The 26,242-nt window shown below is 38.0% G+C and overlaps 1 protein-coding gene across 2 annotated transcripts in view; it reads right to left on the bottom strand.

The window, feature by feature from the left end:
- AKT3 (AKT serine/threonine kinase 3) overlaps window positions 1-26,242 on the bottom strand; it is a 65,486-nt gene that overhangs the window by 4,998 nt on the left and 34,246 nt on the right. The window contains exons 8-11 of one of the 2 annotated variants that reach the window (XM_010706839.2): window positions 25,506-25,634; window positions 11,360-11,574; window positions 8,860-8,947; window positions 699-801 (exon numbers count right to left, since the gene is read on the bottom strand). In XM_010706839.2, coding sequence (XP_010705141.1) covers window positions 699-801; window positions 8,860-8,947; window positions 11,360-11,574; window positions 25,506-25,634 — 535 coding nt within the window. The remainder of the gene's footprint in view (window positions 1-698; window positions 802-8,859; window positions 8,948-11,359; window positions 11,575-25,505; window positions 25,635-26,242) is intronic. The other variant, XM_019612744.2, reaches the window with a different exon arrangement.

Below are 26,242 nucleotides of genomic sequence, written 5' to 3'. Positions count from 1 at the left end.
ACCCTCCCTTCCCATCCCCCCAGTTAAAAAAATAATCTAAGAAAGGAATTGAGCAGCAAGACTTTAACCACGCTTTAGCACAGGCTTGGCAGCGACCCCGTTAAGCCCCAGCTTGGCTGATTCCTGTGTGCGGCGGGAGATGATCAAACAGTGGTGCAAGTTAAATCCACTCCAACACAGAAGGTTTGTGCAAGGCCCAGTGCACCAATTACATCTACATTAACAACTTCTTTAAGAACTGTGATAAGTACACGACTTGATAGGAAATTTCATTTTCAAATAATTTTCATGTAATAGATATCTACACAAGGGACATCCACTTCTCTCCGGCAGCTTTTTTTTTTGTCTGAAGAGTACTTTAAAATATGTATGTCTGGGACATATACAACCACCCAGCAATCCAAAGCTGGTGTTTTCCATAAAAAGAGAATGACAGAACTGTAAACTAAGTTAAATAAAGATAATATTAAAATGCAAACAAACAAAACACACACAGTGATCTAATGCTTTAAGCTTTGTAATTATTCCTTTTTCAAAGGAACTCTCTTTTTGGGAGCTACTTTCACACTTCCATACGAAGATTTTTGCTATTAACAGTGAGAATACCTTTCCAATTCAAACTGAAGAGCCTTCTCACACAGTGCTTTATCATAAACTCGTTGTTTTTAAGTTATGCTACTGTATGATTTTTGACTTACATTTTTCAGGCGGTGTTATTGTAATAGTCTGAGCTGTAAATTCTTCATCAAAATACCTGGTGTCTGTCTCAGATGTCACTTGAGGTTTAAAAGGAGGTACAAGCTGAAAGAGACCAAGAAACAGAACAAGATTACTATACGTGAAGCTAACAAAATTATCACAGGACAGGAATTACAGTTTTTCTTTTTTCCCTACACCCTATATCTAACAAGGAGTTTCAAAAGGGTCACTGAGAGAGCCGAGTCTCTAACTCCTGGTAAGAGATACAAGTCATTACAGACAATCTCAACAGTACTAGTTCAAAACCTAGCTAACAGCAAGGTTAACTGCACTCTTACATGACTTGCACCAGCCTTGCTCTCCGTATCTTCCGTAAGAACAGCCCATAGGTCAGAGATTCTAACCAGAATGCACATTCAGGAGCATACTGCACAGTGTAATGTGCAGTCCAAAACTGCACAGCAGTTTAGTATATATGACATTATAATGTTTTCAAATCCAAGTTTAAAACTGCCACCCAGTTCTTTCTATGTTTTCCTTCTCACATCAGACATTACACTGACCACTGATAACATGCAAGTTTTCTTAGCTGGAGAAAGCCACCTTCACCATCTTTGGTACTACAAAACTCACATTAAGACACTGTGTGGTTTGGAGATGGTACCAGATTCTACTCTCCTTCTTTCCTGGAGAGAGCTTCAGCATTAACTTTCACTCAGCAGTTCGACCCTTTTCTCCCTGCAATGGTTTGTCCTTCTGAGTATGCTCTATCAGCTCTATTTCATTTGATCCAAATCTTCACCTCTTATGTGAGGAGGAAGAGAAGACAATGGCTTACACAGTCTTTAACAAATACTATTTAGAACAAAGTAGTTAATGAAAAACAAAAGGTAGTGCAGGGTAAGATCATAACATATAGCGTTGTATGGATTTGCAGCTGAAGAAGAAAAAAGTGATGCATTAGCTGATCTGTTCTTCCATAAAGGAGGATATTTGGTCCTCCAGTGCTACAATGAGGAGCCACGCTTCTAAATGAATGGACAAGTGCTCATCGACACTGCCCCATGAGCCAGATGATGAAAATGCCAGCGATGCCAGAAGTCTAGATGTCTGTGTAAGTAAAAGACAAGAAACTCCAGCCTATAATCAGAGGGGAAGAACCAAGTGCAAATTTGCAACACTGGTGTTCAGTGATTCACTCATCTTAAAGAAGCACCTTTCATTTTCTAGACATGAAAAGCAGTAGGAGGCTTCAGAGGCTGCAAACACAAACCATGCAGCCATGCAGCTTCTCCACAAAAGCTTACGCTGGTATTTATACAGGCGGCACCTTCACATACATTGACGCCTATGGGAAAGAGGAAACGGCAGCTGAGATCAAGAGGCACGAACACAACTCAAGAGAGCAGCAGGGAGGTTCCTTCACTCTTCTCACACGCTCTGCCTCCTTCCCACATCTCCACCAGCCTAGAGGTCTCCTGAACTTCCTCTCGGCCTGCTCTCCTGGCCTTTAACCAGCTCAGCAGTTTCTAAAGGCCTGTTGGCATCCCACTTCAGAAGCCCTGTCTGCCACCACACCCACACCTTCCCCTTCCTCAAACAGTGTCTTTCTCTGACCTCCATATAATTGCAGAATGACTTTGAAGACAAACTCCTTGTTTTAAAGGGAGAGCCTCTAAAGTGGTTTACCAGTTGCTCCACAATTCTTGTCAAGACACAAGGAACTTCCACACACTGCTTGGGCATCAGCTCCAGAAGAAAACGGGAGAAATACAGTACAGAATCCTTTCCTGTCACATAAAGCAGAAGCTGGGAGAATGGTATGATGATGTGCATAAGTGCACACAGAAGGGCATTGTACCTCATCAGTACAGCCAGGAGATTAGAGACAGAACCACTCACTTGAGACAGATTTTGTAAGCCATGTCACCAACATGCCGGGCCATGCTACAGAAACTTGGCAATTATCTTTCTGGAGGGATGCCACCTTTGTTCATTAACTGTCAGCTTTTATTTAAAAGCAGAAAGTAAAATCTCCAAAAATCTCAGCTGCAATGAAACTGTTAGAAAGACAAATAAGGCGCAACTGCTGCAGAGATAACCACTTACACTGACACAGAACCTAAACAATAACCCAGAAACTTTTCCATGCAACCCAAAAGGGTGAACAAAATACACGATATTGAGTACAGCCCTGATAATCATAACATGAAGTTGCCCCTCTATACCCAGTGGTATTTGGTGCTTTGGTGTCACAAAGAAATGGTATCTAACAGCTCTCACCACTTCTGACCCATGGAATCAGAAAGTCCAAAAACAGTAATGCGAGCACCACAAGGCACATATGGTGACAGGTGTCCAAAAGGAATAATAGAAGCTTCAGCTAAACACAATCCTTGTCTCCTGCTGCTCAATCCTGGCTGCCTGGATGTGACAATTTGCCCTTTTCTAGCAATTTGTTCCGTTTCAGGCAGACACTTCAACCAGAGAGGAGACTGTCTTCCGCAATTGATTCAAAGGACCAAAGAATACACGTTTTGTGTGTTCATGTATTATACACACACACGAACCACATATGTGTACACAGTTACACATTTGTACAAATAAAGAAATGAAAGACTAAATTCAGCACTGAGTTAACTGTCTGTAAGAGGTGATGTTTAAGACAAATCCAATTTCATACCTGTCAATCTGAATCTACCCCAGACATTTCCAAGGCTTAACGTTAGAAATGACAGCAGAAGCAGTATCAAATTCTTAGTATTTTCATTATCATATATTATGGCATTTCCATTTGGCATCCATCAAGAGTAACATGTCAGGAACACTACTGTTTTCCCACAGCTCAAGACCCAAGAAACTTGTCACCCACCTCTTGGGGGAACACAAGGGGCAGGTAGGCACCTGAATACTTCAATCACATAGAAATGAACAGGCAGCCTCTGTGTTTGAGCTTTTTCATGCTGATGTAACAGCTACACTAGTACTTCTGTACGAGAGGAAATATACATGTTATTAGCTCAAAAACAACCTGACAGGAATCATTTGTCTTGGATCATATGGGAAGTGACCTGAGCTGCTTTAAAATATCTGTGACACACTCAACCTGTCAAGTGAAAAATGAGATGCTTAAGAATTGTGATTGTCCCTCTCCTTTTAATTTAAAAGGAATTTTCCTTCCAATGAACTCAAAATTAACAAAGCCATAAGAATCCCACCCACCAACAGCCTGCAGCTGAAAAGCACTTTGAGATGAAGTGCTAAAGGAGGAAGAGGTGCAGCTGTACACCACCCTCACTGAATTGTTTGAGCTATTTAAATAAACTACCTAAGTGGATTATAACCTCAAAACTCACAAACACAAATTCCTTAAGTATTGTATAAATGTAAAGAAGTGAGCACTGCTGTCCAGTTTCTGTTTCTATTCACAAGGAATAACTATTTGAATCTTACATGTGTGGTTCAACTTCAGTATGACATTCTGATCTGTCCAATCAAAAAAAGATTGCTGCTGCATCCCAATGTGTTTTCCTTGGAGTTATGTAGTATGTTGAGTTGGGAAGGCTGTAAACTGTGACATGCTTTCAGCACTTAAGTGTGCTTGTGGTGAAATGGAAAGGTGTATTTCAGTAAAAAGTAAACAGACTATTTTTACAGAAGCTGAAATAACAACAAAGCAATAACAACAAAATAACACAATAAAGCGTTTTAATAAGACACTAGCAAAGTCTATCTCTAGATTTGATTTTTTTCTGATGCATATCTGTTAATGCATTCTCTCATTCATATGGCTTTTAAGTTCCCTTGGTGATCTTAAATATCCTGCAGATACTAACAAACTTCATGATCCCAAAAGTCATGCAGGCATTACTAGTAATCCAAAGTCTTAGTTCAGACTTTCAACACTAGATTGTCAAGAATATTTCCATAAAAATATGTCTTTTAAAGTACTTGTTTTCCTTTCTTAACAACATTTTTTGGTCCTTTTTCTGAAAATAGCTCAGTTACCAAAGGAAACAGGAGCTGATGAGATTATGCACTCTGTCAACCTGGATGTCCTTCCCCTAAAAATTCTGAATGGCTGGGCAAATACACCATGATGGAGAAAAATTCTACAAAACCACCAATTGCTTATGGAGTAGAAGAGAGCCATTCCCACCCCATCCCACACCCAACCTCTAAGGGAATGACAGGAATCTGAGCTGAGATTCAAAAGGACAGCAGAGAGCTGGAAGTAACCCTGAACCCCAGTAAGAAACTACGTGTGGGGTGAGATTGGAAGTGGTTCTGGGCAGCAGGCAGCAGAGGAGGTGGCAGAGATGGAATTTTAGTGGTGGAAGAACACCACTGGTTCATCAGGGTTTTGCCCACAGATGAACTTTTTTCCTAAGAGCTGCAGCAAGAATGACTTGTTTTTGAATCAAGCACCTTTACGCTATACTCTGCCTTCTGTAAATTCAAGCAGCTGAGCAAAGAGGTGGCAATCAATATAAGGTCTACATATAGCAAGAATTACTGGAGCACATTGAAAAGATCAGCCTGCTTAGCAGATTTCTGATGTTTTCACCACTTTGTATGGCAACAACACAAAAGCAAGTAACAGGTCATTTCTACAGGCTTTATTACACAGCAGGTAATCGTACCAAAATAGCATGACTGAAATAGCAACTCCTTAAAACCAGATGCTGGCATTTTCCTATTTCCCTCCTACCTCTTCCCTTAAAATCTGATCAGTGAAAGTACCTAAATACGCATTCCGCATTACACTTATGTTGCAGATTTTGCCAGATTTAAACCCAGGTTTTTAATCATGGCATTTCATCTTCTGTTGCGGTTGTGCCTTAAGAAAAGCAAAGGCTGGAGGCTGAGACTGGAGGATGAGGACCAGCATCTCACAGCTGTCTGACCTGCTGCAGGAAGGGTGTCCTTGTGTTCAGCAGGGCTGTAATCATCCCTGCCACTCTGCTCCACTTCCTTCCCTGCACTAACAGAGAAATTCGCTTCAGGAATAGTCAGAGAGACTAGCAGAAATCAGAAGACATATGTAACTCAGCCCAAATTCCTGTCCAGCTTCTTCTTCCTTTCCATCCCTATTACATGCAGGAGGAAACCCATGCTTTGCTAAGAGGTCTGGATGTCCTCTGATGGGGGCCACCTGAGTGCTTCAAGCTGCACACCTGAAGACGTACCCTAATTCCTACCTTCAAATTAATGCCCATGTGGTTTTTGTTCAGTGGAAGATCCTAGACAGAACATCTGACTATCTCAGAATATTTCTGTAATCCAAATAAAAGTACTCTAAAACAATTCCTAAATGAGTAACAGAAATGTCAAAAAGCTTCCTGGTCCTAGCTAAAAATACAACAAATGATTTATTTAGAAGTGTATGAGCTTTTGAAGTCCTCAGAGTTTGCCAAACTATTCAATTTCTCATAGTCATAGAAATGAAAACTCATCAGGGTTGAGCTGGTCACAGAAAGAATCTGGCACAGACTGCTATCTTTCATATGCCCTTGTGATTTTTCTGCCAAACATAAATACATCTGACCACAAATGCTAAGTACTATACATTTTTCATTTAAAGTCAACGACCTTCTCTGCTCCACAATGTACCATACAGTATTTTATTATCACTGCAAAGTACCAAATTAGTTTAATTAGTTAGCAGTATCAGGGAGCTTATAATTCCATTCGACCATTTGGATCCCTTTGACCTGACAGAGCTCATGTTTGCTATGAAGCACTCCAAGTTTACAGACACATAATGCTGCCTCCAATCACACTCATGAAGTGATAACCTGGTGAGTACAGAGATGTACTCAATCTCGAGTAGAAATGATCAAAATCGGTGGCACAGTGGTACAGCATACACATATACAAAATGATTCCCCTGAAACTACTTGGAATGCACATGATTTTTCGTTTTCTATTACTCTGAATGCGAACTTCAGTTCCTTCATTACTAAGAGAAACACATGCTTGAAATGCAGCCAGAAAATTACAGTTTCATGGTGCATAAACCTCAAAAAAGAATGCTGTGAAATATCTCTACTATGCAAATAATTATATCAACTATAAATTTCATCAAGTGACCCTACTACTGAAATCTGTATTACTAATAATAAACAGCAACAGAAGCAAGCATAGGATAAACCTATTTGAAAACCAAATTTGTTCGTTGCACACTCCTGAGTTGTTTTAGAAACTGTATCACATAGCAAACCCTCAAAAACCTTCTCACAAGCACTGTAATAAAAATACTTGGTTAAAGTTCATTAAGCTTATTATTATGCTAGAAGTTCACATTTCAGAACACCGTCTTGCACTCTGCATACTTCAGAACTGATAAGACAGTGTGTGCACAGAAGGAATGCCTGGACTTCTGAACCTACCAGACAAACGGCTTTACAATAGCAATACAACTATTTTTGAATTAAATAGAAAAACATACTGTCAGAACTAATTTTAATGAGCTATTTTTCCATAAAGAACACACTGGGTGCCAATAGTGCACAAAAATAATTCCTCTGATCCTCGAAGTTAACTGAGGAAATACAATTCATCTTTCAGTAGCAAATTTAGTTTCTCAAAGCAGCAGTGGAAACAGTAGACACAGAGTCACTGCCATCTCTCCAGTTACCACATTCCAAAGCCATATCCACCTCCATGGGCAGAAAAGCAAAATACCTGCATTTATGTGGAAACAAAATACCTCCATTTATTTTAACAGCACAGAATAAGATTAGGATGGAAAAAACACTTGTCGTGTTGATTTGGAAATATTCAGAGCCTGCGCTTAAAAGTTAAGAGGATCTATATTGCAAGAACTGAACTTGATGTTGAGCAGTGTGGAATTGAAAGTTCTGTTTTAACCTAAAATTATCAAGAAAATTTTTTTGATGGAGTGAGAGTAATGAAACGGCTTTTTTCTTTCTCATCCACTCCCAGCACTGTGCAATCCAATCTATTCTGTCATCAGATTGGAGTTTTAGATTTTATCCTCAGAGTGCTTCCCTACTACTGCCCAAAAACAACCAACCATTCTAAGCTCATAAAGTAATACAATTAATATACTCGTTTAGGTTATTTATTTAGAAGTTTCTTGAAACATCACCGTTCTGCCAGGGAAAAATCACACTTGGATCAAGTAACTTCAGAGAGTACCATATTTTGTATCATAATATAAGGTTCTCATTTCAGTTCTGGTATTTGTCAGAGAAATACCACACCAACAACCACACATTTTTAAAATTCCAGTTCAACAACAACTGAAAAAACAGTTTGCAGCACTGACATTGGAGCATAAACATATTCTGCTCATTCGTATGTCTTCCATTTTCTTTTTTTCGAACAAAGCAAAAGAAGAGGAAAATTTTTAAATTACACAGCTCAACTGGCAGATTAACAGTACAAAACAGTTGGGGGGGAGGGGAAAGAACAGGAAAAAAAGACTATCAAAATAGAAGGGCTTTATAGCAACAAGAAACTTCTTAAACGAGTACTGAGATCAAATCAGCTTACATATATAAAAGAATGTAAGTCAAATTGAATTCTGTTACTCAGTAAGATACATTAATTCTCTAAAATCATCCCCAATGCGGTGATCATTATAGGAACAGGATTGTGTTTAGATAAAACTGTTCAAATTCAATTCCCAGCACTCTCTTTCTCCACAAGCTGTTCTAGCTCAGAATTTTAATGCTAGGTCTCTCTCTAAAAATTACTTTTTAAGAGATTTCTACTTAAACACAAATAATCAGAAAGTAGATTTTTGCTATGAATCTTTGCAATTGCTTCATTATAACAATTCAATAAAAGGCAAAAACACAATTCAGAAAAAAAAAATCTACTTTTTTCAATTTCCTGATTCGTACAATTATTTTTCTCTTGAACACACAGAAAGAAAAAAAAAGAAAAAAGTTTGGGAGGTCACCTAACGGGAATGTAAATCTTCGCTGAGTTTAGTTTGATTAGCAACATTTACTTGTGGTCAAGTGACAAATCATTAATGAAAACCAAAAGATGAAAGAAGTTTGCCTAGCTCAGAATAATTATTTATTTGTACTAACATGAAAAGCTGCAATGAAAAACAGCATAATTTCCAGACAGCAACAGTCCCAGGACAGAAGCCAGGTTATTCAGCATCATATAAGCACATACCTTTTTATCATATACATCTTGCCAGTTTACTCCAGCAAAGAAACTATGACGCATGATTTCTTTTGCATCATCTGGCCCTCCACCAAGTCTAGACAGAGAATAAAAACATCCATATTAAACAAGTACTACCGCTAAAAAGGAGATTAAATAATCATGATTGTTAGAAAAGAGACCATTTGTTTTTCAATATGTGGGAACAACTCTCACCTGCTCAATATGATATTCTCCCCTATTTAATATGAATTCAAGATAAAAAGTGTTAATAAAAGCATCCAAATAATGCTCTGTTCTACTTGATTATTCCAATCATCATGTTTATTACTGTCCACAATGAGTTTTTAATAATCCATTCATTCAAAGACATTCTTGAGTTTTCTTGAAAGACTAACTAAAGATCTGGCACCATTAAAAACCAAAACTAACCCAACAAAGCCGACACAGAATTTACCAGGGAGGCGCCAAGCACTGAATTAGTAATGACTGACACATCATTTTTATAAAGTGTGTGCTGCTGTTGCATCTGGGTGCTGTAACAATTAACCAATTACCATAAAATAGCCTCAATCTGAGTTAATTAGTATAGATTAATAAATTGTAGGCCTGCTGAGAAGGTTATTTAAAGGCCACTGTAAATAACCACACTATTCACTGCAGCCCGTAGCTTGCCAAAGCCAGACTCTGGCATATCATCTCTGGAAGCAAATTCCAACTACTCCAGGTGAACCCACACAAGGTGGACTGAGCTCCCATAAGCAGACACTGCTGCCAAGAAAAAGGGTCCCATCCCTGCCCATACGTCTCCCCTCACATTTATCTACAGCATCGCTTCCACTGACTGTGATGCTCACTGGAGGCTGAGAGCTGGAGTCAGCTCACTAACCTGAAAGAAAACTAACCCCACAAGGAGAAAACAACAAAGAACCAGCAACTTTTTTGCTTTAGAAGTCAAACTTGATTGAACACCAGTTTCAGTGAGCTCCCTTAGGCTGCTGTTGGTGGAGACAGAGCCACACACCAAGGGGAAGGGACCTCTGCCCCTTTCAACAGCAGGTGGACTTTTAAGACTGCTCAGATCTGATCTAGCATCTTCCCGAGTCTAGCTATCCTATGGCATAACTGGCAGTAGTTTCAACAGAAAAAAAAAATCTAAATTAACAAACAGCTTGTGTATGTTGTCAACAAGGACAATGACACAGGCAATTTTCATTACAATGAACTGCTAAAGATATAAAGAGAAGATTTAAAAGCAAAGAGCAACAATTCCCAAAATTACAGAAATATTCTGGACTACCATCTCAGTCTTGCAGTGACTGGGCATAAGCTTATTTCTACGCTGTATTCTTCTCTGTTTCTCAACCACTCATAAAATTCTCCACATCTCTGCTGGGCATCCCAGTCTGCCTACACTCTTCAGACTTCCCTCAGTATCTTCCCATCCAGATTCTTCTCTCGAAGAATAGAAGAGCTGCAGTTAACCTCTGTAACCACTCTATTTATCAGTAGCTAGCACTGAAACTTGAACATGAATAAGCTGAAGTAAACAGAAGTCTGTAATACATACTACTATCTGCAAAGATTAATTACAGTGAAGTATCTTTTCAATTCTAAAGGCTAATATATTTGATTAATCAAATTGTTTGGAGGTTAAAATGCAATAGTAATTACCACAGAGACAAATTCTTACCTTACATGTATTTATTTGGTTGGTCATAGTTTCCTCTTACTACATACAATAAACTTAACTAAAACAGATGTTGATGGGCAGCAACAGAAAGGATGACCACTTGTGCTGTGTCAGCTGCTGCACCTGGCTAAGCACAGGCAAATCCCACTGAGAGGCACCGAAACTGGTCTTGCTCTGAGTGCCAATGAGCACATCCTTGCTACAGAAAACTCCTTGTCTAGAGATTGAGGATGGAGTGCAGGAACCGTTGGAAGACAGCTTTCCTAAACAGCAATCCTGCTGAAAGGTCCACAAGAAGCATGTAGGCAAGCTCACTTTCAAACCACTGCATTTAAATCTCACTCAGAGGATGCATTATCAATTTGTAACTTACATGACCTAACATGTGATCTATTTATATGCTTTAATGCAACTTAGCTGTGGCAGCCTTTACATGTCTTCATGCATGATCACACCAAAAGAAAAAGTGGGGCATTTCCATTAGACTATGTAACCAACTTAGGGTTAAATCATACTGTGACAAACACTACATAGCTCTCATTTTGTTCCAGTACATAACCTAAACCTGAAAACTTCCTTGTGTTTGCTGTGGATGATTTTAAAAGTGTTCTCATCCAAATCTCTTTTCTCCTTTTGCTTATGGATCTCACTGTTGTATATCGTAAGTGGAAATCTGAGGTTTTGTGGCTGTATATGGCCCCTTCTTATAACTGGTCCTTCAGTTAGAAAGACCAGGCACCAGTGGCCTATTTTTACTTTAAAGAATATAAACTGAGTATTTTTTTTATGACTATGTACCCAAGTAATTTCACTTACCGCTTATTTGGATCTTTTATCAGTAGGCCTGAAAGTAATGACTTTGCATCTGCAGATAGAGTTCGAGGAAATTTTATGTCCTCCATTAGTATCAGTTCAAATAGTTTCTCGTGATCTTGGTTGTAGAAAGGCAATCTTCCACACATCATTTCATACATGACAACTCCTAATCCCCACCAGTCCACTGCACGACCATAGTCATTATCTTCCAACACCTAAGACAGAAAGCAAAGCCAGCTGTAAAGCATGTGCTATTTCAGATGGGATCATTTCAGCTTATTTGATGCATCTTTATATGACTGTCTTTCGTAGACTTCATTTCCACAGTGTGTAACAAGGACTGCCAGAACTCAGGCCCAATATACGCAACTGCAGCACTCACCCATACATCTGAGTTCACTGCAATTACTAGGGTCTGTGCTGTTATCCCGTGTGCAATCATCAGAAACAAGCAAAACATACAATTGAGAATGGTCTCCTCAAAATTATTATGACTGCATTTTCCCCTTTTCTATGTCTTCTACCATCCCATTTATTCACAGTTTTAGGAAGAGACACTTCATCTGCTGGCACTGCAGTCTCAGTTAGTGTTCTTCATGGAGAGGATTGAGGCATCTCCTTGCTCAGCCACTTCCTCTCTTTATCCCACCTGCCAGAATAAAGCCTGAAACTGAGAAACACCCTTCTCTTAGTAAAAGAAGCTTAATCTCTTTGCTTCTACTGTGTTTACACTAAGAACCCTCAAAGCATTTTTCCTGACGATTCCATCAAGTTCCACGAGGTAGTCCAAAGCAGCTGAATGGTACTAGTGCACAGAAACACGGAGATGTTTACATGGTACGTTTACCACGACACTGTGGGTGTGTATGTATGATATTATACGATCACACAAATAAGTGTGTGACATTTGTTAAAATGATAATGCCTCCAATGTTGTGTGTCTTAAAAACTGACCAACTCCACAGACTTCCTCCAGCAGCCTTAGAGAACTGGAATAAAAAATCTAAATGGTGTATCTTGATCTCAGTAGACCTTCTGCATTACAGCAAAAGGTGCCTCAGTTGCCAACATGTGCTGAATAAAGATACAGTGATATAAAGGCAAAAAAAATTAAAACAAGAAATTAGACTTAAATAATAAACAGTAAGAAAGACCAAATAAATGAAACTAAAATAGTTGGACTGTATTTATAAAGTCCTGAAGAATTCTCCATCGTTTTTGTATCATTAAAACGCAGTTTCTGAAAGACAGAATACACATACAACTGATTTAAAAATACATATATATTAACCTGTAGAGAACAAAATACCTTTTACACGTCACTGTCACATGCGAACAAAAATGCCAAGCACTCACTCAGACTCAAATAGGAAGCAGACACACAGGAACAGTCATCTAGACACATGCCAAGGAAAGCCTGGTGACATCTAGTAATGCCTTCAGGCTTTAAGGAATAAGGCAACCTCTAGCAGATAAGGTATAAACTTTTTCCGCGAGCAGATTATCTTGTGACTTTCAAAAAAGCATAAGAAGACTTCCAGCAATTTCCTTGAAGCAATGGCAGACACAGCCTGCACCCATCTGGGGACACTGAGTGGCCATGGCCACACCATGTCCTACAAGGACACGTGTGTGACAATGAGCAGTCCCAGGGAGAGTGTAGAGCTTGTTCATCTTCCTCTCCTTTTTCTTCCCCAGTAAATCCAATCCTGCTTTTAAATGCCTGGTACATGTTAGTAGCAGAAGCAAAATACAGTATGGCAATTTTGATGATCCCACAGTAATTAATGCATTCATATTCCTAATTTTCACTATCTTAAGGATTAGTAATAGGAATGTGATGAAAAGAAATGTATTACAAATCCCTCTTGTGTATATAAGATTAAAAAATCATAAATATTAACACATTAACACATACTATTTACAACTGTGCCAAAACACGCAGATTCATTACATCATTGATATTTCCAAATAGAGGGTGAAATTTTGGAAAGTGTAAAACACAACAAATTATCTGAGTAAGTACACATGACAAAAGCAACTAATGTAAGTCCAGCATTTTAAAATTAATTAAACATTTTATGAGTTTCAGCACACTGTAAGCTATTTGCTGAAAAACTGTATATGAAATCTGTGGCACTTGTCTTTAAATCACCATTTCTTCTGCCACAGAATAAAAGCATTACGTGTTTTTTTAATACATGTTTTAGCATCGTTACCATTTCTCCTATTTGTACCATTAGTTATTCTTTTCTTTAGAAGCTGGTAAAATACAAAAAATTGTGAGGCAGTGGTGGAGCTTTTTACAAGTAAGCTGAGGTGTGGTTTGCACGTGTGACTTACAAAAGCACGCAATAGGAATATAAAGCATTTCATTCTCTGAGTGAGGCAAATCACATGCCCAACAGCTAAAACAAACCAGATCTGGGGTTTTACCTAATTTATGCAGGGCTTTACCTAATAATAATAAAAAGTATGAGCAACCTTTTGCTGCATTCCCACAACAGCAACAAAACAGTGGTACAAAGAAAGAGCCAAATGTGATTTTTAACCTCTTTTTACATAAAATCATAAAAAAGCATAAAAGCTGGATTAACTGCCTCCTGAACCCGCATATCACCAGCCGGGTTCTCATCCCCAGCTGGCAAAACTGGCAACTCTTTATTTTTGTTTAAATACCTGGTTTACAGCCAGCCAGACAAGCAAGAGCATCAGAAGGGTTTCGCTTAGGCAAAAGGAAAGCAGCCTGAAAACAGCGTCAAGAAAGAAAAAGCAGCTCCATTTATTTTAATATAAATGGAATAAAATTGTGCATTATGCATTCACAGAAAAAAAAAATAATTGTGCGCATTTAAAGTAATCTGTGGTTTCCATTCTTCCATGGTTTTAAGAAATCTAAGGGTTTGCAGACTGAGAAATCAATGGAATTTTAGCAACTTCTGTAATCAAATCCATACAACTAGAGTGGGCACAAGAACAAATCTAAACACACTACCCTGGCATTACAGTCTTTTTCAAACAATTCTTGGATTTGAGGGACTTGTTCAGTGTTACAAAAAACAAAGGTCACAAAAGACAAAAGCTTCAGCTCAATGCTAAATGAACATGACATACAGTACAGGGCACATTTGTACCTATGAGTAATTCAATCATTTGTATATCATGAGATGGTTATCTGCTTTTAGAATGGCCTCCTTAGGCTGTCATAGCCCTTGCTACCCTCCAGCATATGTGAGGTATACCTGTACGAGAGGGACAGCCTAAGCACCTGGCTAGCCACAGCCATAGTGCAAATTTTGGTCTTTCAGACCCTGTGTACCACCCTTTAAAGCCATCTCCACTATCTCCATCCATCCTGCATCCTGTAAGGGCACAGGAATCTACATTTAAGTCGATAGACTGTCCTAACAACTCTGTCAGGTCACAGCAGGAAAGGCAGCAGGCCCACCAAAACTATTGTCAAGGCACGAGCTCCTCCACTTTGATGTTTGCTATAAAGCAATTTATTATTTTTTAGGGCTATGAAACAAGAGGATCGTATGCATCTCATAAGCCAGAGGAAGAGCATCTACACTGAGTACACATTCCAGTCAGGTGCACTTTCATACAGATGAAGTTCCACACTTTCTTCCCCAAAATTAAAGCTGTCAGATCATTTGAGGATATGAATTCCCTTCCTTTATCTGCTTCTCCTACCACTACCACATGGGCCCAAGCCATCTAGATGAAGTTTTAGGAGATGAGAGCTCCAGTGTGATATGACTTCAGCATCTGGATAACACTACAGTCAGTCATCCCCATTTTACAACACACATCACTACTGTGCACAGATGATTTCCCAATGTCAAGTAAAGCATGAGGTGGGCTCACGGAGGTTTAGTCTGAATGATACCATAGATAATGGGGAATGAAACTCAGGAATTTATCTCATCTTTACTACTTGAATGTATCTCACTCCCTTTGTGTTTCAGGCTCTAGTTCAATGACTGGTTCTTCCAGAGGCAGTACTGACCTGACGCATGCTCCCGTATCTTTTCACTTGCCATGTCAAAGTTTTGCAACACACTACATCGGAAAGAAAAGCTTTACCCTGGGCTATTTGTAAGTCACCTTGGGACCTGAGTCCCTACATTGCTACAAGAGTAGCTACAGCAGCACATGAGGAAGCAGAAGTTGAAAGCCCAGTGTAGGTGGTGTCAAACACTGCCTATCACAGAAAGAAATGCCCGCAGTCCTCATCACAGGAGCTGGGTAGACTCTCATTGTTATTCCTGTGCATGCAGAGAGCTGCAATAGCCATCCTCACACCTGATGGAAAGATGAAGGGCCCAATTCTCTTCCCAATCTGTATTTCTCTGGAGTACTCTGGCATTACAAAAGTTCTCCAAAGTGGGTGAAAACTAATCACTGCGCTGAAACCATTTCATTTTTATGGGCACTGATGCTGCTCTAAAACTTACAGTTGCAATAAGTGGACAGAGTCTGCATTTATATGAATGCTTTTTTAAAAAAATCTTCAGAAGTGCTACTAAGATTTGTATATTTCTAGTTTTAGATAAAAATGCAAGATGTTAAGTAACATACAGACTTTCTAACAACCAAGAAACATTAGTCATGCATCTGCTTCCAGGCACATGCAGGCACTTTTGCACTTTCATGGATGTTTTAGAGGTACTGGACAACATCAGAATTTCAGCTAAGGGAAAACTATTTATTTACTTTAGAAATTTCATTTATAATGTGCTCAGAAGGCAAGAAAGCACAGCTCTCATCCTTATGTTATAAACCAAAACAGTAATCTACAGTAATACACAATCCATAGAATTGCATGCCCATTTGATTAATGGTAAAACTTAGTAAAAACATATATTCTCTTTACATCTTCAGTAGCTAGAGTCAAAAGTTTTCTCTGCTGCTGCAACTTAAGATATATCTGCAAACTGTTATTTACAGGAGTATGGAGCAGAAACTCTGGCAATAAGCAATTAAATAAGTCAAAACTTATGCAAGCACAAGCCATGTTTTTACACGATTCTGTGAAAATCTTGTGAAGGGTAGCAGTCTACATAATAGGTGAAACCTATGACCATCTGAAGTCAATCGTGTATTTCCCCTTTATTTCGGTGAAACCAGGATTCTCTGATATGTCAATAATCACATAACGCTGGACAAGGTGCGACTGCCCTGTCCACGGACTGAACATAGAAAATCTCTTAATTCAATTTTTCTGAATTTTCTTGAAACAAAATATATGTGATGACATCCTTTGGAAAGTTTTTTGTTGCACAGCAGAAATTCACACAGACAGGAAATATACTTCCAACAGATCACTAAGAATTAATTCATTGCTGTAACTTCTGGACTCTAGAAGTGTAGACAAATACAGGAATAACTGTGTGAATGAAAGGCTTAGTACAATTCACTGTTGATCTTCTACAAATGGTTGTCAGTATTGGGTTTTATCTTTAAAATAACACTATCATAACTATCAGGTACTTTGTGCTAAATAACCAAGGCACTGGAAAACCAATAACATTTTTGACCTAGTTTGGGTTACTCTTAGTATTCTATATACAGGCTCTATGGTAGGACATTAAAAACAAATAGCTTACTCAATCAATAATTTTGTCAGAACAGATGGGAAAAGATTTAAACATCTAAACAAACTGTCTGCACACCTATGTTGTGATAGAAAACTGAGAACTTGGATACACCAATGTACTGTTAATTTAAGGGGAAAAAAAACTGTTTTCAATTAACTTTACGGTTCAGGTGGAGTGTATGTTACCGAAGCATTTCTAGTAACCCTTCACACATTTTTATTGCTACAGTTGTTGGTCTGCTAACAAATATTCATCCACATATTCAACAAAAGTTGAAAAGTATGTTTGCTAAAACTTTCTATTGATTGTAGTAGGTACTGAAGCAAAGTTTATACCTAACACTAACAAACTAAGGTTATAAGGATTTCTTTACAGAAACAGACATTTTCCCCAAATGTTAAAAAATTCTTCCTACATAAAGGTATGTTTGCCAAATATGATACACATTTAGGAACCATCATCAGAGAATTTGCAGACGTCTTCATATCTCTATTACCACTGTACTGGCAGTACACTCCACAATATGCATTAGCATAAAATGCAAGATGTAAGAAATAACAAATAATGACAATATTGTGATAATTTTTTTCTGGTTGCTTGTCATTCTTGATGAAAGCATTTTGATTTTTTACCCACAGTAAACAGCGTTTATTCAGTTTTTGTTTATTGTTCATTGCTCTCACAAAAACTGAAGGCTTATGCTGAGATGGAAATAATGTTTGTATTGATTAAATGAAAATTACTGAAAAAAATGTCAAGAGTGCTATTGAGAGTCTTTATAACAATCATCATACTTTCTTGCTTTAAACAAGAATGTGTTTTTTATTAGAAAATTGCACTCTGTTTTACAGTTCTGGTTTGAATACAATGGTTTATTTTTAGGTATTGCTGAGCTACTCTGCTTTCTAGTCTTCTGTTTGTTTTATTATTTTTGCATATTTGTTACATCTTTCCCCTTGAGAAGTCTGATAGTGCATGTGGACAATTAGCTTTTGTGCCTGGTGAAATTAACCAGATTGCACAAAAATTCAAATTCATGTTACGTCACTGGTTATCTGGTTTCAGGAGAACGTCCACCTCTTGTGTTAATTTATCTGTTGCTCCAGCAGCTCTTCCGTATGCATAACTAAGCAATGCTTTCATACCCCTGTTTTTTGATCCTGATGCTGCTGATTGCAAATGCTCTGGATACCTTCCCTTGTCCACATTCCATCGCGTTCACCCCAGGGCTCTGCTGGCAATGCCAAGCTGACAAAAATGCTCCAACTGAAATTTTTTTTCAGGTTTTTGATGACTTAGGTGTGTAAGATGACACTGTGGCACACTAGAATGTACTAAGTGATAACAAACGACAAAAAAAAGGTCACATTTGAGGTACTATCATCTCAAGATTAAAAATTTTCTTTCAACATAAAAATTATTTGAGATTCTACTGTAAGGAGAAAATTCCTTATTGTAAAAGCCACACAAATCAGAAGAAAAAATATTTTCAGGCATAGATGTTCTTTCTCCTCCCACTCCCCACTGGTCTTCACCCAGAAATAAAACATAGCCAAATATACAAGACAGCTGTTCAAGAGCACACACCAACACTGAACCACGTTTCCACAGGTAGAATAAATCCTATTGTGTCTCTAATAAGAAGCACATTATGCATGAAGTGTCTTGATAAACAGAGAGTAAATAAACTTGAACTATTCTTTTGAAGCCAAAAGAAAATTAGTGAAGCAGAATATAATAACATAACTATAGTGTTTTGGTATTAAGCGAACTAAAAGTATTTTAAGGAAAATGAGTACTGGTTATGAGAAGTTGAGAGTTTGGGGTTTTAAACAAAAGCTTACAACCAAAAGTAAGGTGTTTCCTGCCACTATGAAGCAGTGTCTCATGCTATAGATGAAAACAAATATCAAAATAAAAAAATATTTATGGCTTCAGCATTGGTAGAGAATAGCAATTAAAATATTTATCAAATACTTTTTAATTTATGGAGTAAAATACATCTTATCAACAGAAATGTTTTTAGAAGAACCTCCTTTCTGCAAGACAGATATTTATGATAAAACCCCATTAAACTAATGAAAGGCAATAAACAAATCTTCAGCCCTCATGCTGATGGTAGATCCTTGTGTGATCTACACAGAACACAATGATTTTTTTTTAATTGTTGTTGATTATATCTTCTCTACTTTCTCAGCTTTATATGTGTCTGTATGATAAAGAGGTAATTCTGCCCATTACAAATTAGCTCCAGTTGTACAGCTATCCCCAAGAAAATTATTATATGCTTTCATACATAGAACACTACAAATACATGATGTTACAGAACAACTCTTCCAACAGCACTCTCTTGAGTATGGAAAACAGTTGATTTGAATACATTGTTTTAAAAATCAGACAAAACATAAATTTCCACCTTTTCAAGTCTCTGGCTGATAAAAATTTATGTTCCATCCTTAGACAAAACAACCCTGTACAATATACTTTCCTAAATTTACATTGAACACTCATAGGTTCCATTTCTTTCTACCACAGATTTTGAGGGTGTTGTGGTGGTTTTTTTTTGCCATTTTTGTTAGGAGGGGTGGATGGGGGGGTACTCTATTTTGTTCATTCTAACTTGGCGATCAAAGAATTTTTATTTTTACACTATTGCAGAAGTGCATTTTTCTAGGTTTCCAAAACCACCTTATTCAACCTTCCCCATCTGTCACCATCTGCTTCTTTTTAGCATGTACTTTTTGTGTGATCACATAAGCATGTGAAAAATAACTTAACATTCAGATGATTGTCTGCTGGTACATTTGAGGACTGGGCATAATAAAAGTGAACTGCCAAAACGTACTTAACACTTCTAATTTTGTTGGGTCTTGCATGTAAGCTACATTTGATTTTCAAACTGTTTTACAGTTGGAAAGTTGATCAGGTACTCTAACAGTAAAACTGAGACTACATAATTAGCTCAGTACTAAAAAGATTATATTCAAAGACAGGAGCAAAACCCAGAAATATATCCACACGAGTTCACACATCCATCTTGACTGAGTCTGTCTGCACAATGTTGCCTGAGGCATATGATAAGATGCTACAAGAAGCCTGCTTCTGGACAGTCACAGCCTGTGTCTTCACTCTACACTGCCAGAGGACAAGGAATAAAGGACTCCCATAATTACAAGCAAGAAACTCAAACGAGAGTAGAAACGCATGGAAACGCAATCCATTCTTTGCAACACAGCAGATACTGCTTCTAGGTGCAAAGTAATTGGAATTTGCTACTGAGGCACAAGAGCCAGAGGGTGGAGGTGTCTATTTCTAGAGCTCTATCACACTTCAGCACACCATCCATTTCTGCTTGTAAATGTCCTTCCTAATCAAGCTTTAATATAAAAAGAATCAAAAAAGGTATGAAGCTAGAGAAACAAACGTACCTCCCAGCCTCCATATACACATTAACTTCACTCTACAAAAATTACATACGTGAATTTTTTTTGCCTTGTTAGAGATAGCACTACAGGTTTCCGGTCTTAAAATACATTTCACTAATATAGACAACTTGGTGTATTGTCTCTCTGTCCCCTCTTGAAAAAAGAATCAAGAGAAGTGAAGAAAATTAAAAGAATCCCAACAGCAAGTGAAATCATCCCCTGCCTCAGACAAAGCCAAAATGCCACCAATCAGAAGGCTGTTCACCAGAAGCAACCAAATACAAATGAGAACTTGCTCTGTAGAGAATGATGGAAGACAGTGGACAAAATAAAGCCTCTTTTTCACTGTTTCTCCTAGCAGTATTTTTCCAACTCTTACGGTTCCTACTGTTCTTACAGCCTTGCAAATGCAGTTGACATCTAGCAAAATCTTAACAGCTGTTTTACCTCACATTCCCCAGATTTTCTTCTTCCCTACTTACTTGTACTATCCAATAGTTCTAGACCTGGAAAACAATAGTGCATACCTATCACTTACATAAAAGCCATATAGAATTTCAAAAAGCGAATCACCTAGGTGCCTCAATTATCTTCAAATTCAAATGAAATGTGAAGGAAAAGGAGATAATCAGGCACAAGCCATAACAGAAATAATTCCATCCTTCAGTACCTCTATGTTCCTAAACCAACAACTTTGCACCTAGCTTCTCTCTATATTAATTCAGTCATCAATTTCTACTGCCTTTCATCTCTGCAAAACACTTTATTACTATTACTTTCTGTTAAAGGAAAATTAACAAAATAACATAATTGTCTTTTGTTCAGCTCAGGTTTGCTTTCCTACTCACAACCAATCTTTTATCCATAAAGAAAACCTCTCATCTCTAAGCTGTGTTTTCTGGCACCTTAATCTACCCGGGAAAAAATCAGATTCATTTTCTGAATTCCTTTTTCTCCCATAAAACTTTCTCATTACTCTCATCTTTACCTTATTGAAATATACCTCTCTGTCAATTTAAAAAAGAAAAAAAAAAAAAAGTGGCTTTGACTATATTAACTACACAACTTCATTTTTTCTGTTGCACAGCACATCCACCCAGAGCACCCAGCCCTCTCGTTTCATCAGATTCTCTGCAAATAAGCACCTTCACGCTTTTCCCCACGCCTGAAGGAGTTCCTCAGTAACATTCTTATTGCTACTTTTATCTGCATTGAAGTCTGCCTTTAAAACACTGCTCTCCTATGATGCCTGCAAAAAATTAAAACACTGATTTTCATCCTACTTTTATATATTGTTTCCTAGTGGTTCCCTCTGTGCCTATATCCATTAGATTCAAATCGTATCAGACAAGTTATGTGGCAGATCACCATATTCTCAGTCCAAAAATTTATCAGAATACCTTTGGTAAATATCCTGAGCCAAGAGAAGCAAGCACTGTAAGAATGAAATAAATGCACAGCTGCACCAGTGATCCAGCCAAATGTATAGCTGCCTCTAGTACAGCATTTTATAACCTATATGCACTACAGCATTCCAGAAAAATTCAAGTTCAGTTCCTGTAGCGCATGGGAAAAGTTTCTTGCTGTGACAAATCAGACTTGCACGATGCCAGCACTGTAGGGCACCATGCTTCTCCCTTGCTGAAATTCAGCCACTGACCTCCAACAGCCAAGTTCCAGATTTTAGGTCATTCACACATCAAAGCCATAGCCTTCCCCAGAAGAAAAAGGTATAAATAAGAAATTTAGTGAAGTATGAAGGAAGAGTGGTTACTTCTTAATAAAAAGATTTTAACCTTTTGTTTCTGTAAGGTAAATCTTGGGGAAATAATTAGAGATGATCTCTCTGACTCTCCTTTTAAAAAGTAAGACTTAAAAAAGAGAAAGAAAAAAAAAAAAAGGGCCAAACAAGCATTGTGTAACATAAACAACAATACAGCATAACATTTCCTTCATCTGCACTGGTAAATTATAAAACATGCAAATTTTCTCACGCCTATCAACAAAGTTATGAATCCATTCTGGTTTTATTTATTGTCATAAGTGGCTGTAAACTGCATAAACGATACTGCAATGGCCTTGCTGTAATATTTCTAAATAAAAGACTACTCTTCTTGAAGAAATGCCATCTCATAAGGATTTGAACTGAAATGCAGAGTCAGAAAAGTGTAATGTTATATAAGAAATTACCCTCATAAATATATGATCTGAGCTAAAGGAAATTTTATTTCTTTGCCCAAGTAGCTTCATTTCTTAAATATTCTGCTAAAGAAAGTAGATTATAGAGATGTGTATCTTTATTAGTACGTCTCTGACCCCTCACAATGTGCTGCAAACAACCAAAATTCAAACTGTTTTTAAATATCTCACGTGTGTATTTACAAGTACAAGCACCATTTTCAGTTTTCTCTTTTTCTTCATTAAGCATGTGATACTGTATAGAAAAGCAATGGTAAAATGATTGAAGTCCAGCTGTAACATTAAGTTCTCATGATCTGCACTTAGACAAAAGTCCATAAGTCTTTGCCATCTGGTAATGACTTCTGTGATCTGAACTACATGAAGTGAGTTTTGCATATTCATTCCCTGTCACAAACACATGAAAATATTGGAGCACCTTGTTTCCCTGTGTCAGTCAGCTGTCCCAGGTATGAAAACAGACACGATGGTTTCATGTGATCAAACACTACCGTAACAGCAGAGAATACTAAAGGAAAGGCTGGGTATTTTCTTGCTAATAGCATTCATCTATTACTAACACAATCCTTTTAAATTAGAACTTGTAAATAAAGACGTTAAGTCTTCTCTTGCTATCACAGTAACTTAAATTTTGTCTAGGTTGCTGGTTCTAAAACCTTTATCTCTGAGGTAAAAGGGAATGAGTTCTGTGCCAGGGTTAATGAGGGGTCAGTTTCATTCCAGATAAGTTTTTACAGTGTCACTCTCCAAAAATACTCATAATGGGAGGTGAAGAAGAGTGGAACAGCTAGAGAACAGAAAGGCAAATTGGATCAAGTAACTTGTGGAAAGTGTCTAAAACCCAGGATGATCCATTGCCAAGTTTGATGGAAGAGAAGTAATGTTTCCACAACTGATATATTGAGAAGTAGATGAAAGCAACTAAACAGAGTATCTGCATCTTAGAATGTTTTCAGGACTGCTGACAAGAAGACAACAAGAGGGTAAGAGGTGGCAATGGCACAACTGTAGTCTGGGCAGAGATGATAGTATCATCCTTTGTGCTCTTCTATGGTTGCAACAGATTCTGAGTACAGAACACAAGAAAAATGGTCAGTGTACCAAGCCGAACGGGTGGAAGAGAAGCATCATCTAAGCAGCCATAAGATTCCAAATTGGCTAAGAATAGCTCTGAAATCCTTAAATGCAGGTAAATGCTGAGTGCCTCTGCAGTAAACATGAAAAAAATGTCAAACTCAGAAGTCTCAAACACTCAAACCTGATCATCCCCACATCTCACAGCCACTAGTATCCTGAAGGTAATGTCTACCAGTTTCCTAGAAATCCCTTAATTGTAAGGTTCAGAATGAGAAATCAAAGGCAATCTAATCAGCTTGCTCAAAGAGGCTCCAGGCTCGCTGCTGCTGCTGCTGCTGCTGCTCAGAATTCAATACTCCCAAGAGGGTAAGAGTGTGAAGAGCCATGCTGAATCAGAGCCTCTATATCTCCTTCCTTTAAACAAATGCACATTCTTCTCCAAAAAACAATTTGAACAGAATTTTGCTGGTGGTACTGAACAGCTGCAAGAGGTGGAGGATCCTTTGATGTATGTGTCTTGGAAAGAAAAGCAGGGCTGAAGGACAAAAAATTTGAACACAGGAAGTTCCATATTAACATGCAAGTTAACTTCTTTACAGTAAGGGTGATGGAACACTGGAGCAGGTTGCCCAGAGAGGTGATGGAGTCTCCTTCTATGTAGATATTCAAGACAAGCCTGGATGCCTACCTGCATTGACCTATTGTAGAGTACCTGCTTTAGCAGGGAAGTTGTACTCGATGATCTCTTTAAGACTCTTCCCACCACTGCAGTTCTGTGATTCTGTGATACTGTAAAGTCCTTTCGGTTGCCTGAAAGTTGTCTCAGTATCAAGTGTGTGTTAATGTATCAATTCATGATCCCTGAATACAGGCAAAAATGGAAATACTGGCTAATGCAGGATCCTTCCAGTACGAAATAATGCTCTCTCTCATGTTAGTATCAGAGTTGCATTTGGGATCACTGGGGAAGAGGCACCACAGCCAGTACTGCCGACTGAAGCAAAAGAGGACAAAAACCCAATGTTGACTGCGCTTCCCTGGTCTTTTTTTTTTTTTTACCCTCTCTCTCTCTCTGTAAGAATCAATGACAGATCTTCTCCACTATCAGTCCTCACTGATATTGGAGCAGATCATTTGACTGACTTGAGTTTACACAGTAGATTCCACAGTGGCCAAATCAGAGTTGTGAAGGGAACCAAAACAACATTCTTATGTCCATCTTTTCGGCAATTCTCAAGAAGTGTGATGACACTGAGCAGTGGCTACCTGTAAAGACAGAGTTGAATATTCTGGAGTGGCATTTCAAGATATATTCATTCAGAGGAAAGCTAACTCTCGCTGCCTACCTCAGCCAGTTCTGAGGTTGATATACTCAACAGCTTAGCAGAAATGAGTAAAATTTCAACTCCCTGCCTCTGGAGAGTTCAGATAAAACCCAGCAAACTCAGTTTCTCCCTCCTGTCCAGGAAAACTACACAAATTTATTTACGCATCTCAGTTAAGTAGAATCACATGTTCCAAGTGACAGAGAGACTGAAGATTATTTCTGAAGAAATTATTGAAACATAAAAGCTTTATCAGAGAAAGGCAAACACGAGAAGGAAAATACATGTTAAAGGTGTTATTAAACACTAAAAAGCATAGCATCATTATACATAGAATCACGAAAAAGCAAGAGCAGTAGCATATAGAATTCTAAACTACAACTGCATAGTATTAATGAAGCAGACTGTCAATTCTTAACCACAAAGAACAGTGTTCATCATACAAACACTGCAGTCTAAAATTAAATGAAAAACAAACATTTTATACCATGTTACAAGAGTATATTCTAGATCATACCTCAGGTGCCAGGTATTCTGGAGTACCACAGAAAGTTTTCATAGTTGCTGCATCTGTGATTCCTTCTTTGCAAAGTCCAAAATCTGTAATCTTTATATGCCCATCTTTATCCAACATTAGATTTTCTAACTGTGTGTTGAGGAAAAAAAACATTCCCTTAGTACTTCTGAGCAGGATAGGGTGCTGCACTACATCAATTTTTTAAATTTTAACAAAAAACTGTGACGTATCATTCCTCGACCAGACAATTGTATGTATTTGCAATATGTGACAGTATTCCATGTTATTAAAACAGATTCTGCTAGGAATCCCAAGCAAAACTTGCCTACCACAGCTTTCTTCTCTTCAGTTCCTGCACAAGAGAGCACTCCACAGCTACCCACAAATAAAGTGACAATGCAAAAAATTTGGGCTTTTCACAAAACCAAAATGATCTTATCTTAGAAATTTGGGGTTCCTCCCATGTAAGTTTGAAGAAGTTCCCGTTGAAAGCAGGATTATTTTCCAAAGAATACGCCCAAACTACATCACAGAGTATCTTCAGCACAACTTGAAAGGAGCTTTGGGGCAATACAGCAGGTAACACAATTGTATACAAAAGCCAATCTAAGACAAACTGCATTCCAGTGTTATCTATTTTTCCCAGTATGTGAAAGACAAAAAATTAAGGCTGAAATTCTTCTATTAAGGTATGTTAAACTATTTAACATGGTTTCAAAACACAGAAGAACATATTT

This window comes from Meleagris gallopavo, chromosome 2, assembly GCF_000146605.3.
Source record: "Meleagris gallopavo isolate NT-WF06-2002-E0010 breed Aviagen turkey brand Nicholas breeding stock chromosome 2, Turkey_5.1, whole genome shotgun sequence".
In the NCBI taxonomy this organism is placed as follows: Eukaryota; Metazoa; Chordata; class Aves; order Galliformes; family Phasianidae; genus Meleagris; species Meleagris gallopavo.
This window is presented reverse-complemented; position numbering and strand designations above follow the sequence as displayed.